The sequence below is a fragment of the Dama dama genome, chromosome 13 (assembly GCF_033118175.1).
Source record: "Dama dama isolate Ldn47 chromosome 13, ASM3311817v1, whole genome shotgun sequence".
Lineage (NCBI taxonomy): Eukaryota > Metazoa > Chordata > Mammalia > Artiodactyla > Cervidae > Dama > Dama dama.
In genome coordinates, this window is record NC_083693.1 from 66388651 (window position 1) to 66403660 (window position 15010).

The window sequence follows — 15010 nt, forward strand, 5'->3', positions numbered from 1 at the left end:
CTCTGAGCCTCAGTTCGGTTATTGGTGCAATAAGATCCCTCATCTCAGCCATTGTGCTGGTGGTGGTGTAGTCGCTAAGTCATGTCTTACTCTTGTGATCCCATGGACTGGAGCCCACCAGGCTTCTCTGTCCATGGGATTCTCCAGGCAAAGACCCTCTTGACACATCTAATTTCCACCGGGAGCTGGCTGTAGGGGTCCATGAACCTCCTAAGTGCACAGGCTGCACAGTGCTTGGGCTCTCACTTCCCCAGATCCGCAGCAAACTGGCTGCAGGAAACAAAGCGAAGAGGGGTTTGGGAGGGTGTCTCTCTCCTTGTGTCTGGACAGCTGATCACCTGTCCAGCCTGGTCCACCTGGGGTGTTTGTGCCATAGCAATTGCTGGCTGGTGCAGGGTTTTCAGGGCAGTGAGGGGGTGGTCCTGCTCAGAGCTCAGCCCTGCCAACGACTGGACAGCGAGGAGCCAAGAAAGGGGCGGAGCCAGGGGAGAGGCAGAGTCAGGGAGAGGCGGAGTCAGGGGAGGTGGAGTCAGGGGAGGCGGAGTCAGGGGAGGTGGCGTCAGGGAAGGGGCGGAGTCAGGGGAGGCAGAGTCAGGGGGAGGCGGAGTCAGGCCTCTGCGTGGTCAGTGATAGAAGCTGGCTCAAGTCCAGCCAGTTCTCTACCAAGCCCAACGGACAGTCACCTCTGCGGTCTGCACGCTCGTCCCCGGACAGAGTAAGTACAGGCAATGTGGACCGAGGGCCTGTGGGACTTGGGGTGGTGGTGGGGGAGTGGGGAATGGCCTCTGGCATTTGGAGGACTTAAAAACTCTGGAGGTAAAAAAAAAAAAAAAACCAACTCTGGAGGTGTCCCAGGGTGAGCAGGACAGTGGTGGGGAGGGAGGAAGCCAAGGCCTCTGAGACAGCAGAAGTGTGTCCCCCCCGCCCCTGCCCTCTCCCCCGCCTCTGTGTAGTCCTGGGGACAATGCTATGTCTGACTGAGTCTCAACTTTCCCATGGATAAGATGTAAAATTATTGTACCCCTTGCAGGGTGTGATTTTTAAGATTAAATAAAGTCATGGTTCTCACCCAAGTATGATTCTGCCTCTTGGGCACTGCTTCGTCTGGAGGCACTTTTAGTTGTCATAGTTGGAGGGGGTGCTGCTGTTGGCTTCCAGGAGGAGAGGAAAGGCCAGGGATACTGTGAACACCCTACACTACACAGGACAGCCCCCACCACAAAGAACGATCTGGCTCCAAGTGCCAACAGTGCTGAGAAACCCTGAACTAGGTGGTGGGGACAAAACGTCTGGTACCCAGAACATGCTGGACAAACCATGGCTTCTATTGTTTTCTGTGCCTAGAATCTTTCCCCTCCAGAAATCAGGAAAAATGATTGAATACAATCTGTTTCCCTAAGATAAGGCTGATCTGCTAGGAGGTTGCCATCCAGAGTGGTCATTTGGCCATTTGCTAAGTAGACAAAATGTAGACATACAGTGAGTGGAATTTTCAGTTTTTCTAAACATGAGGCTTTGGGCATGAGACACTACAGTAAAAGTGAAGCTGCTTCTCTGGGCCAACATCCTATTGACAGATCAAGAAACCACAGCTTGAAGAATAAAGTGGGTTGGAGGGGACTTTGGGAGGTGGTGGAAGGCAGTGATGGTTTCACAGGTGTGTGCTTCCCTGCTCTCCAAACTCATCAAATTGTGTACAGTAAATATGTACAGCCTTTGGTAGGTCAGTCAGACCTCAATAAAGTAGCTTTAGAAAAGAAAGAGAAAGGAAACTGAAGCTGAGCTTCAGTGCGGAAGTTATTCAAGGTCAGCTGGCAAGTTAGCACCAGGAATGCCAGGGCTCAGCCCTGGATGCCCAGCCTGGCTCACTTCCGTGACTCGGTGGCCAGCACGTGGTCTAACACCTCTGAATTACAGAGAAGGAGCCCGGGTCCAGTCATCCATCCACTCATCCATTCATTCCACGGGGTGCTAGAGCACCACCTCTTGACTGAACGTGTCATGGCGGGACCAATAGAGATGAAGGTCCTTTCTTACAAGCACAGGTTCTAGTCGGGGAGAGGCTTGGACAAAAGAAGCCCGCAGCACATGCATATGTAATTTCACTTCTGTAATTGATGGAGTCATGAGAGAAACAGTCAAAGGAGCCCTTATAGAGAATAGCAGTGGTAAGGGTATGGCCAAGTGTGGACAGGGTACTATCAAGATAAGTGGAAGCCTGGACCCAGAGAGCAGGTGGCGTTGGTGAAAGAGGCAGAGAAAGGTTTCCAGGAGGGAGGGTGGAGTGTACAAGGGCCCAGGACTGGGACAGGGCTTCTGTGTTAGGAACAGAAAAACAAGATGTGTGTCCTGGGGGGCAGAGCTGGTCAGGTGCGGCTGATGAGAGTCAGACAGAGCTGGCAGCCTCAAGGGTTATCATGAAATCGCAGTTAGGTTTTACCAAGCCAGTGGGCAACAATGATGTCCTTAGGCAAGGGAGCACTCTGCCCGTGTTTGTGATGGAAGGGGATTATTTCAGAATATACTTATGTATGTCGAATGGCTCTCAGGGGCAGGAGAAGCAGAGTCCAGGAAAAAGAGGCTTCCGCTGGGATTATAGCAAGAAAAATGGGGCGAGGCAGGCAGATTTCAGAGTTGGAAACCGACAAGCCCTGCTGATGGTCTGGAGATAGGGAGGGAGGTTAAGAAAGTTCCCCAGGCCCCTAATTGCAGAAAACTCTTCCCCCTGGTCTGTAGGATCTAGGGGAAGTTATGTTTTACCTCTCCCTCTCTGCCTGGGCTCCAAGTCTCGTCTCTCTTTGTGTAATTAGCAGATAGCAGACAGACCCTCCTGAGCCACACGGCTGCCTCCCATGGCTGAGTCCAAAGTCGACTTTGGTGGGACTTTGTTGCCTAACATTTGGAATAAACACCAGCAGATTTTCAGGCCGGATGGTGGGGGACCAGTGGGAAGACCGCCCAGGGCCTGCCTATCTGATGCCCAACCTCTGTCATCACAAGTCTGTTTGGCCTGGGGTGCCAGGTCAGCCTGATCGATCTGCTTTCTTCCCTCTGACATGTGGGAGCATCTCTGCAGACACACTGGTGTCAGGGACCCAGGAGAGGGTCAGCCAGGCCAGGCTCTGCCAGCACACTGTGGGGGCTGGTCTCCTGAGAGCCAGGTTCACAGAGCTTGAAGACTCTCCACTGGCTCAAGGTTGGCACAAAACTCTGTAAACTGAATATTTGCCCCCAGAGGCCCATGAGTGCAATTGCAAAGCCTGGACTTAGAAACTAGGAAGCCTGAAATGAGCACCCCCAGGCCTCTACTTTCTCAAAAGTAACCTCTCTGACCCTCTGTTTCCTCTCCTAGAAAACTGTGACAGTGATACCAGCTCCACATTGCCATAGAGGAACATAAATGAGCTATTTCAGCTGAACAGGTTAGGAGACACCTGGGAATCAGAAGAGGAGGGGCAGTGTGTCATCCTCATAAATCGGAGCCAAGAGGCAGCATGTACACCAGTTGGAGTCTGGATTTTAACCCAGACCCATTACTCACTGGCTAAAACAAACCATCCCATTTTGCTAAGCCTCAGTTTGTTGCTCTTGTTTAGTTGTTAAGTCGGATCCAACTCTTTTGCGACCCCATGGACTATCGCCTGCCAGGCTCCTCTGTCCATGGGATTTCCCAAACAAGAATACTGGAGTGGATTGCCATTTCCTTCTTCAGGGGATCTATCCAACCCTGGGATTAAACCCACGTCTCCTGCATTGGTAGGCCGATTCTTTACCATTGAACCATCAGAGAAGACTCAGTTTATTTGGCTGTAAAATGGGACTAATGGTACTTTTGGTAAAGATGAAATGCAGTTATATTTATAGAGTGTTTAATCTGTCCTTAATAAATAGTGGCATCAATAAGAGGGAGAGAGCTCAATGGAGCAAGGTTTTCTGGGCCCCAAACCTGAAGCCCAGTGGAGCCTGAGAGAAGTGCTCTAGCCCATCAGATTGCTGGTGTTTCAGAGGGGCGGCCAGTGGTGAGCCTACAGCACCAGACCTCCAGGCCTGAGACAGGAAGGGCATGGCCCATGGTTACCAGGCCGTTGGCAGGGACAGGAGGATGGGAGGTTGGAACTCTCACTCCTGCTCCCTAACCAGCTGCCCCTTCCAAGCAGGAAACTCCTCTGTGGCCTGTAACTATTCTTTGAAAGCATTTCTTTTATGGTCATTATCAGCTCAGTGTTAATCTGTGTGTGGGTGCAGGGGAAAGGTTGAACTGAATTGCTTCTTAAGCAGCATCCTGCTACATTGATGCTTCTAACGCTCTGCGGACTAAGGGACACAGTGCTCATGCCACCCACCCATGCTCCTTGAAGACCTTCGTGAAGGTCACTTTCAAAGTGGGAACAAAAAGGGAGTGTCAGCATGAGAAGCCCGGACTGCTTCTTATTTATCTTTGTATTTGGCTGCCTTGGGGAACGCAGGATCTTTGTTACAACCTCTGGGTCCTTCGATGTGGCTCACAGACCCTCTAGTAGGGGCACCCGGGCTCAATAGTTGTGGAGCATAGGCTTGGTTTTTCTGTAGCATGTGGAGTCTTAATTCCCTGACCATAGATTGAACCCATGTCCCCTGCACTGCAAGGCAAATTTGTGACCACTGGGCAACCAGCAGAGTCCCTAGACCATCTCTCAATTCTCTGCAGAGGCAGAGAATACAACATTGGAAGGCTGTGACACGGACAGGGGAGGACCAGGGATCTGGGGAACTGAATGGTGTGGCAGTTCAGAGCATGAGCTTTCAGTGTCTGAACTGGGTCTGAGCCTAAGCTTTGCCACTACTAGCAAGTGACTCAAACTCTCTGAGCATCAGACGACCCATCTGTAAAATGGAGCTGATCTTGTGGCTTCGGCCTGCGCTGTCTTGGAGCAGGGCTTGGGTTCCCAACCAGAGACTGAGGCCAGGTCACGGTGGAGAGAGCACCAGATCCTAGCCACTAGAGCAGTGGTCAGTGACAAGGCCCTGCCCTTCTGCTTTGCAAAAAAGAATTCTCACAAAATGGAAAGTAGTGAAACAAGTGAAGTATTTATTAGGAGGAAAAGGAGTCCTGTACGTGTGGATAGACACAGGGGCAAACTCAGAGAGAGAAAGTCGCTGAGTTCGCACCCTTGTGGCAGTTTGAATTACTTTTATGGGGCATTTCTTCCGGGTCTCCTTTGGCCAACCAGTTTGATTTCACAGTGTATGTTTGGTATAGCTCAGGATCAGCCCATGTGTGCACACGCATCTCTTAGCCAAGATGGGTCCCACCGAGGAGGCTCATGGGTAAGAGCATTTCTTGACATCACTCCTTGGCCCTCCAAGGAGGCTGTCTGGGCATGTGTGCTCAGGGAGGTCTACTGACTTCAAGAAAGAGAAACATGTGTTTTCTGGGTAGGGTCCAGCCTGCTCCCTTAATTGTCCTGCTATTATTCTTGTCTTGGAGTTTCAGTCCACAGAAAATGAATCTCCAATCATTTTTCCCCTGGGGGTCCATCTACTTCCTGTCTCATAGCCCATAATCGAACCTGCCTCCATGGGTGTGTGCAAGGCTAAAGGAACTGATGTTTGTCGAGACATCGCAGCACCCAGCAGTGGCAGGTGCTGGCAATGGGCCTGGGCCTCCCATGGGCACGGGGACCTCTGAAGCCCCTGTATTTGGTTCAGGGTCACTGGAGGTTCAGTGAACATCCTACATGAACTTCCTTTGTGGGCTCAGGTGTAATTTATTTTTTTGATCGTTTTTGAGTTTGTTTTTGATCATGTGAGTAGTAGATTTATTTATTTAAACTGACACGCGTTCCATAGACAGATGGTGGTTTGTCTCAGAAAATGAGAACAGCCCTAGTAGAAATGTAATCCACAAAGTGTGGGCCATCTCAGAAGGCGAGAGGCCCTCAGGTGCAATCTGGAGGCCAGGGGTGCTGAGTGTGACTTGCTTGAGTCTGTTAGTTTCATTCAGACAAAGACAGGAAGGTCTGCAGACCCCCAGGCTCACTGGTGTCCTCCCACCAGCCATGTCTAATGCAGCAGTGGGGGGCCCTTTGGAGTTTGGTTTTGCGTGGGTCTGTGACTCTGTGGCCGTGCTCGCTCTGAGCCTGGGGGACCTGATGACATGGTGTCCACTGGGGGGGTGGGAAGGGGAGAGCACAGCTAGCTGAAGGGGGTGCACACCGGGCCATCGTGGGAATTAGTTGTCTGGCAGCCACCGGGCTCCCATGAGAGCATGTGTGTGAAAGCGTGTGCCCCGCTGTACAGTCTGGGAAGTGGGGGTCTCCAGTGGGGCTTTGGTCCATCACGGCCACACCGCCAGCTCACACTTGGACAGCACGTCTGCATTGGGCCTGGTTCCAAGCCATTGCTTATGTGGACTCCTTAAAGCCTCAGCCACCCCTGGTGTGGATTTTGTCCTGACCTCCATCTACAGATGGGGCAGCGACACCGGTGTGACTGACTTGCTCCAAATCACACTTGGAGGGAGCAGCGAGGCTGGGATTTGAACCCAGACTGCTGCCGGTAGAGTCTGTGCTGTTCACAGGGGGTGGAAGGAGGGCTCTAGGAGGCTTGGGCACAGGAACAGTTTCTGGGTGGACAGTGGGAGTCTAGGCAGGTGGCAGGAGAGACTGAGGGTGGAGGACAAGGCCAGAATAATGGCAAAGCCCCAGGGCCCACCTGAGAGTCTTAGAGAGATGAGAGGTGAGGGCCTCCTATCTGGGGGAGGCAAAGAAGAGTGCCGGGGAGTGGGGGTGGGGGTCAAACAACACATGTTCATGGTCTCACAGTCCTGGAGGCTGGACGGCCAAGGTCAAGGCGTCAGCAGTGTGGGTTCCTCCTGGGGCCTCACTGCTTAGCTTGTCTGTGATTGCCTCCTCCCTCCCCCTCCCTGTGTCCCCATGTTCCTCATGTGGTCACCCCTCAGTCTGCGTGTGTCTGTGTCCTAACTCCTTTTTTAAAATCCTTGATTATATTTATTTTAAATTGAGTGATGATTGCTTCACAATATTGGGTTGGTTTCTGTCAGTACATCAACATGAATCAGCCATAGGTATACATATGTGCCCTCCTTCTTGAAGCTCCATCCCATCTCCCACCCTTTTCCAGCCCTCCAGGTTGTTACAGAGTCCCAGTTTGAGTTCCTTGAGTCAAACAACAAATTTTCATTGGCTATTTTCCATATGTTAGTGTATCTGCTTCCATGCTGTTCTCTCCATTCATCTCACTCTCTCCTTCCTCTCCCACGCCCTTATCCATAAATCTGTTCTCTAATCTCCTTTTCTTTCAAGGACACAGGTCACACGGGATCAGGGCCCTGCTCTAAAGACCTCATTGAACTTAACTGCCTCTTAAAGGCCCTGTCTCCAAATGCAGTCACATTCGGAGGTCTTGGGGTTCCGGATGTCAGTGTATGGACTTGGGGGGCACAATTCAGCCCATCACAGAAGAAGAGGGAGGCCTGGGAGCTCACAAGTGTGTATGTTAGTCGCTCAGTCATGCCCGACTCTTTGCGACCCCTTGAACTGCAGCCCACCAGGTTCCTCTGTCCATGGGATTTTCCAGGCAAGGATACTGGATTGGTTTGCCATTTCCTTCTCCAGAGGATTTTCCGGACCAAGGGATTGAACCTGGGTCTCCTGCACTGCAGGCAGATTCTTTACTTACTGAGCCACCAGGGAAGGCCTGGGAGGTCACAGTAAGAGGACAGAATTTCCTCAAGGCAGGAAGGTGCCTCTGATGAGGGACTGGGTGGTTTTGTGGGGTCCCGGAGCAGCCCCTGGGGAAGGGAGGGAGAATGACGGTATCCCATGTTCACGCATGAAGCACAGGAGCCTGGCAGTCTGCCCACCACCTGGATACTCTGAATGAGCAGCGACAAATCCAGTAGTGTGGATGAGACCAGGAGGAGTAGCTACCCTGAGCTCATAGAAGGAAATGAGGTCTTGCACATGCTACGCCCCAGCAAGAAAGTGAGGGATAGGGGTCATTCAGGGATACAGGCTGCTCGGCTCTGCAGGCAGAATCCTCAGTCCCCTGTGATGGGTACTTCCCTATGGATGAGAAGCGTCTTCTTGCTCGGTACCCACAGGGGTCTCACTCCGCCTTGTCCTTCTCCCTGCCATAGATACCCACGTCCCCGAGTCTCTGTCCTTCCGCCCCTCTGGTGCTCTCTAAAACCTCACTCCCTCCCAGCCGCTGGGGTTCATCATCGCCCTCTGAGGCTGATGGTGGGCACTGCCACCCCCTTCGGAAGGTCAGCCCTGCCCCTAATCTTCCGATTTTCTCTCGGAGAGGATTCCCTGGACGCCCACCCTCTCTGAGGTCATCTTCCCACTCTCCCTTTCAGAACAAAGGGTTAGCCACGATGCGTCTCTGTCTCTTCCTGTGCCTGATGCTCCTCGGGCCGCGGATGGCCACCCTCCGGCGCCCCCAAAAGAAGAAAATCCAGGAGCTGCCGCCGGCGGTTACCACTGCGCCGCCGGGCAGCGGGGACTTTGTCTTCGACCTCTACAGGACCCTGGCCGCAGCCACCCCCGACCGGAACATCTTCTTCTCCCCTCTGAGCATCTCCGTGAGCCTGGCCATGCTCTCCCTGGGAGCTCGGTCCAATACGAAGGCGCAGATCCTGGAAGGCCTGGGCATCTGCCCGGGGGAAGGCTCGGAGGAGGAGCTCCACGGCGCCTCCCAGCGGCTGCTGCGCGAACTCCAACAGCCCCAAGGCAGCCTCCAGCTGAGCTTGGGCAACGCCCTGTTCACCAAGCCCACGTTGCCCATCCAGGAGGCCTTCCTGGGCGCCTCGAGGACGCTGTACCTGGCAGACACTTTCCCCACGGACTTTGAGGACCCCGAAGGGGCCAAGAAGAAGATCAACGATTACGTGGCAAAGCAAACGAAAGGAAAGATTGTGGACTTGATTAAGAGCCTGGATGGCACCCAGGTCATGGTCATGGTGAATTACATTTTCTTTAAAGGTAAGACCCTTGGGCTTGAATCTGAACTTTCTCTTTGCAGATGCTCTTTGTTAAAGACAAACAAACGAAACAAAAGAACCCCAATCCCTCCAAAACAAAACAAAAGACGAGACAAAACCAGTTCCCACACACATAAAAGAGTGGGAGTGGGTTTAGTCCTCGGTGGTCCCTGGAGATAGAGTGAAGTCAATAGTCAGCCAGGTGAGGTGATGCCTTCTTAGCCTTCTTAGCGCGTATGTGTGCGTTTAGTCGCTTCAGTTGTGTTAGACTCTGTGTAGCCTGCCAGGCTCCTCTGTTCATGGGATTCTACAGACAAGAATACCAGAATGGGTTGCCATGCCCTCCTCCAGGGGATCTTCCCAACCCAGGGATTGAATCTGCATCTCCTGCATTGCAGGCAGATTCTTTACTGCTGAGCCACCAGGGAAGCCCCTCTGAGAGCCTAAGGTGATATAAAGAGCCTGATGCTGTTTCCTCCACTGGGGAAAAGCTGGTTCCTATTTGGGCCCCCGGGAACACTTAAAACCACAGCACCCACATAAACTCCGAAGCATGAGTTTGTCAAGGCCACGATGCCAAAGAACGGACACCATGGCTACTCAGGGCAGGACTGTGGGCCTTAGAAGGGACCTAGAGGGCTTTTTCCAACTCCTCCGACGTACCCACATCCTCACCTCTGTGCCCTCCTAGGAGCTGTTTCCGTAGCCCAGAAATTCTGGGACAAGAACCTATTCCTCTGAATTGCCTTCTCTCCCCTTCCTTGAGTGTCAGTCTCCCCATCTTTGTCTCCCTGGCATTTCTGGTAGATATCCCTACTCATCTCAGCTTGTATGCCTGCTTCTCCTTCTAGATGCTGAGTCCCTGAGCACCCTGGATGAGGCCTGACTGAGGATAGAGAGGGGAGGGGGGAGAAAGGGAAAGAGGAAACTGGTTAAATTGCTACCCAAACCCCCTTCCTGTGGTCACAGAGTGTGAGGATCAAGCTTGCCTTCTAATATTTCTTGCCCTCATGTCCAGGGCTAGGCTTCAGAGGACAGCTGTGAAGTAAGCCAAGTGGCCCATGGAAAGTTGGATCTATATTTGATAACTACTAAGAAGATGAAAGCAATGACTTGTGTCACTTTGAACAAAATATCCCATGTGAAACAGACAGAGCAAGAAGCACAACCAAAGACTTCCCAGCAGGAAAAATCATGTTTTTTCCAGGACCCTTACGAACCTTTCTTCCAAACCTAGATTGAAATTCAACATTGGGAAAAGAGTGGAAAAGAGAAGAACTCACCCTCTTCACTGGGATATTTGAGCTTGAGTAGCAACATCAGAGAATCAGACAAATAGCATTTAGGGTAAAGGGTGTCTGAAGACATGAAAACCAACCTCCTTGTTTTGCAAATGTGGGAGGATAGCTCCACAAAGCTCTAGTTTGTCCCCTGAATTAGGAAGGGGCTTGTCTTTATATTCAAGAGGTTTGGCCGTCACTTCTCCCAATGATACTGCTCAAAAGAGGATGCTTTCTGGTAGGTTTACTGTAAGCACACTTTTCACTGATGGCTGACAATTTCTAATTCCTTTTCCATTTTAATCTGTAGCTAAGTGGGAGACTAGCTTCAACCTCAAAAGCACCCATGAGCAGGACTTCTACGTGACCCCGGAGACGGTGGTGCGGGTCCCCATGATGAAACAAGAGGACCAGTTTTACTACTTCCTGGACCGAAACCTCTCCTGCAAGGTGGTGGGGGTCCCCTACCAAGGGAACGCCACTGCCTTCTTCATTCTCCCCCACGAGGGGGAAATGGAGCAGGTGGAAAATGGCCTGAAGGAAAAAACACTGAAGAAGTGGCTCAGGATGCCCATGAAGAGGTATTCTTCACACTGCTCTGGGGCTAGCCTGCCGCTGTACACCCACAGGGCCACACAGCAGTGGTGGGAGGACTCACCTGGCCCAGGAACTGCCTCCAAGCCCCGAAGCATCATGTGAAGGCCCAGCTCTGGGGCCTGAGTCAGCTAGCTGGAGGGAGCAGGGCTGGAAGCTGGGTTTTCTGGTGGGACCATCCGAGTAGGCAGTGACCACTGGGAACAACGCAGGTCCAAGTCCAGAGTTGGATAGGTTCCATTCTAGGCAACAGGCTGGAGGAGCATTAGGAAACCTAGAGATAGCAGGAATATGAGCCAGTGCTCTAGGAGAGTCTAAGAAAAGGTCCTCTTCTCTTTCCAGGCGGCTTGAGCTTTATCTTCCCAAGTTCTCCATTGAGGGCTCCTATCAGCTGGAGGAAGTCCTCCCCAAGCTGGGGATCAGAGACATCTTCACCTCCGATGCCGACCTGACTGGCATCTCTAACCACTCCACCATCTGGGTGTCTGAGGTGAGCCCAGAAGCTCCTGAGCACCTGCTTCCAGAAATGTCTATCCTTTTCTGTTATATTCTATTCCATTCTATTCACCCCATCCCTCATTCTAAATTCTTTCCCTCTCTCTCTCATCTTTTCCTTCAAGAAGCAAAGGTTTCACTTTGCCTCTTATCCTTTGAGCAATGGGAAGCTGTATTCAGCTCGGTGTCTTGCAGAAAGGTGTCTTGTCTTAAGCAATCAAACCTAAGAATCAGATGCTGACTCCTTCACTTACTGTGTGACCTTCAGCAGTTACTGGACCTCTCTGAGCCTCCTTTCTCTCTATAAACCCGGAGAGTCACACCCTTGCTGTGAGAGGCAGTGAGAGTTCAATGAAAGACACGTGTGCACTCACCTCTAAGCCCTGGAGGCACAGTGGTTGTTCAGTCACCTCATCTCCTATCTGCTTCATGGCTCAGGAGCACAGACTCGGACAGTGGTGCCATCGGCTGGAGCTTGGCTGTTTCCCCCGATGGCATCTCCCTGCCCCTGCTGGCTCTGTGACGCCTGATGTCTCCCCCGTAGATGGTGCACAAGGCCGTGGTGGAGGTGGATGAGTCTGGAACCCAAGCGGCTGCAGCCACCGGGACGGTCATCACGTTCAAATCTGCCCGACTGGGCTCTCAAAGGGTAGTCTTCAACAGGCCCTTTCTGATGCTCATTGTGGAGAATAGCAAACACATCCTTTTCTTCGGCAAAGTGACTCGCCCTTGAGATGAGGATTTCTCATGGGCCTCCATAGTGGATGATGAGCATGCGTGATGGCTGTCTGTCTGCTGGGAGCTGCTGATTTACACAGGTTTGGTTGACTAATGAGACTCCTACAAATCATAATATTAAGAATATCATCAAAATATTGATGCCTGCTTCTTTTCACATGATTGCAAGACATGGGTGCCTTGGAGAACATTTGGTTTTTGCCCCTGCCTTTCATCAGTGGAGAATACTGCTGAGGCCCAGAGAGGTTAGTTGACTTTCCCAAGGTCACACAGCATGTTAGTGGCAGAGAGAAGCCCAGAATCTAACTGCCTGTTACCCAGCCCCAAACCACCAATTTCTGTAGGAGCATTGTTCCAGTAGATATTTCCAACAGGAAGTGTATCCCTAAGCCTAGCTTCCCACCTGTTGGCAGTACCAGCTATCAGTTCATCATGGCTTGGGAAAAACTTGCGGGACGGGAGTATGAAATCGTGCTTCTGTCCCAGCTGTGTGACTTTGGGTAATACTATCCCTCTCTGGACTTTGGTTTCCCCAAGTCAGGTCAGGGACTGAAGAATCCTTGAGATCAAATAAAAAGGCTAGAATTTTCCCCACCAATCACTGTTAGTATCAATGCATTTAAGTGCCACTCATCTTTTAAGAAAAGCAGGTGGACAGCAGGGTAGACATGGCCAACCCAGGATTGTACTGTCCTGTGGGTTAAGTTACAACCGCGTGGGCTTGGCTGGGGGTGGAAGAATGGAGGCCTGATGCAAATACTAGAGTACCATTTGAAGACCCTAATGACTAACTGTGGATTTTAGTGTCAGCAATAACAATAAAGCATTTTGCAAACACTGAGTGTCATTGTCCTTCTGGAGGTAGCACTGAGAATGGCAACATTCCTAGCTTACCATGTTCTAGGACCAATGCTAGCTGCTTCACCTGGATGGTTAGACGTACCTCTCACAATATCCTATACCAGGCAGGCACTCCTCTTACTCCCATTTTACAGATAGGGAAGGTGAGCCTTGTTGGGAACAGGTAATCTCTCCAGTCCTGCTGCTCCTTGGTGGTGGAAGCAGGATTGGACCCTGGGAGTGTGGCCTCAGGACCTCCTTCTCAGCCCTGGGCTCTGCTGCAGAGTAGATAGGACCCGGAAACAGAAGCTCAGGTCAAGTGCATCAGGGCACCAGATCTGCTGTCATCCGGGTAGGCTCAGTCTCCTCCTGCACAAGACCCATCACGCTTCCCTGTCTGTCAAATGAAGGGGATCAGGCACATTCAAGCATCAGGGAATGAATGAGTGAAGGAGTCCCTCACTTAGTCTCAGACGGTCCCCTAATTTGCTGCCCCCAGGTCTGACCCGTGAGTGCCTGTCACCCCACCTTGCATGCCCATGGCTTGCTTTTCATGAGCCTGTGCCTAGGACTCTGACACCAGACCCTAGCCTCTGTGGCAGGTGTGTGCCCCTTAGAACTAAGGTCAGAGCCCCGAGCTTTGACCATCCCCTGATGTATGAGCGCTTACTGTGTGCCAGCCACACTTTGCATCTGTGATCTCTGATCCTTCGACAACCCTGCATGCCTATCCGAGTCTCCATCTCACAGAGGACAGCCTGAGTGTGTGCCCAGAGCCCTCCAGTGAGAGGCCCAGACTCAGGGACCCAGATGGCATGAGTATCAGCTGGAGGCAGGGCAGAAGCTGCAGCCAGCACCAGGCGGCTTGTCCTCGTGTGTGCGCCTCAGGCTTGGGAAGCTAGGGAGGGTGGGGCCTCTTCGTGGGGCCTGACCTATTCCTGGGTGCCTTTTCCTTTCGTAACACCTGGTCTTTTTTGGGCAAATATTTCTCTCAGCGTTTACTCAGCCGGTCCAAGGACAGGGGGAGGCCCTGACTGTACCACATGTGTCAGGCCAAGGTCCAGCGCTGTCTAAAGTTCACTCAGCAAATAGTCACTAACTGCCCCCATGTGGGGGACCAGCCCGGGCTCGGGGTGGCTGATTTGGGGTGGCCTGGAGGGAAACTCTGAGCTGGGAGTCAGCACCGCCCACAAAAGTCAATTGTCTCAATCCTGGCATGAACAGATTGATAGAGCAACTCAGACAGAGAGAGAGAGGGTGAAGTTCTGAGAGATCTTTTTGCCAAAGAAGTGACCTGAAGTGAGCAGATAGGGCTTCAGGGGAAGCAGATTTGGGTACGGGGCTGGGCCATCTGGCCGGGGGAACAGCTGGAGTGGAGTGCAGCTGAGGAAGCTGCAGTGGGCACGGGAGATGGTGGCGGCTTCAGCTTGGACCAGCGCAGCCATGGGAAGGAGAGCAAGGAGGGAAGAGGGGGCGATGCTTGTGGTCCAGGGACAGGGACCCTGGACACCTCTCTCATCCTCATCTTCAGGGTGGTTTGGCCATCCTCACCACACCTAAGTCACTCCCTGGACCCCTTCCGGCCCCTTGCTCTTCCATCTGTGTCCGTAGATGCCTCAGTCAGCCCTTTAGGGGGCATGGTCACACCCATCCACACCTGCTCCTCCATCAACCCCACCAGACCTGTCTTATGGTTGCCTGCATTATAGGCTTGGCTGTCCCCCTCTGGGGCCTTCCAGGCTGGCACTAGTGGTAAAGAACCCACCCGCCAATGCAGGAGATGTAAGAGACGCAGGTTCGATCCCTGGTTCGGGAAGATCCCCTGGAGGAGGGCACAGCAATCCACTCCAGTATTCTTGCCTGGAGAATTCCTTGGACAGAGGAGCCTTTCGGGCTACAGTCCACAGGATCGCAAAGAACCAGACATGACTGAAGCGACTAGGCATGCACACACGGTTGCCACAACAAAATCCCACAGACGGGGCAGCTTGACAAGCGACATGTATTATCTCGCAGTCCTAGAGGCTGGAAGTCTGAGATCAGGTGTCTTCAGGGCTGTTTCTGTCTGAGGGCTCCC

General features: G+C 52.3%; 1 protein-coding gene across 1 annotated transcript; it reads left to right on the forward strand.

Annotated features, from left to right (window-relative positions):
• Positions 1–684: 684 nt before the first annotated feature.
• SERPINA5 (serpin family A member 5) lies at positions 685–12902 on the forward strand. The gene is made up of 5 exons (XM_061159706.1): positions 685–715; positions 8363–8987; positions 10577–10847; positions 11203–11350; positions 11900–12902. Exons 2-5 carry the CDS (start codon positions 8381–8383, stop codon positions 12086–12088), a joined length of 1215 nt encoding a protein of 404 aa, XP_061015689.1. The 5' UTR covers positions 685–715; positions 8363–8380; the 3' UTR covers positions 12089–12902.
• Positions 12903–15010: the final 2108 nt, after the last annotated feature.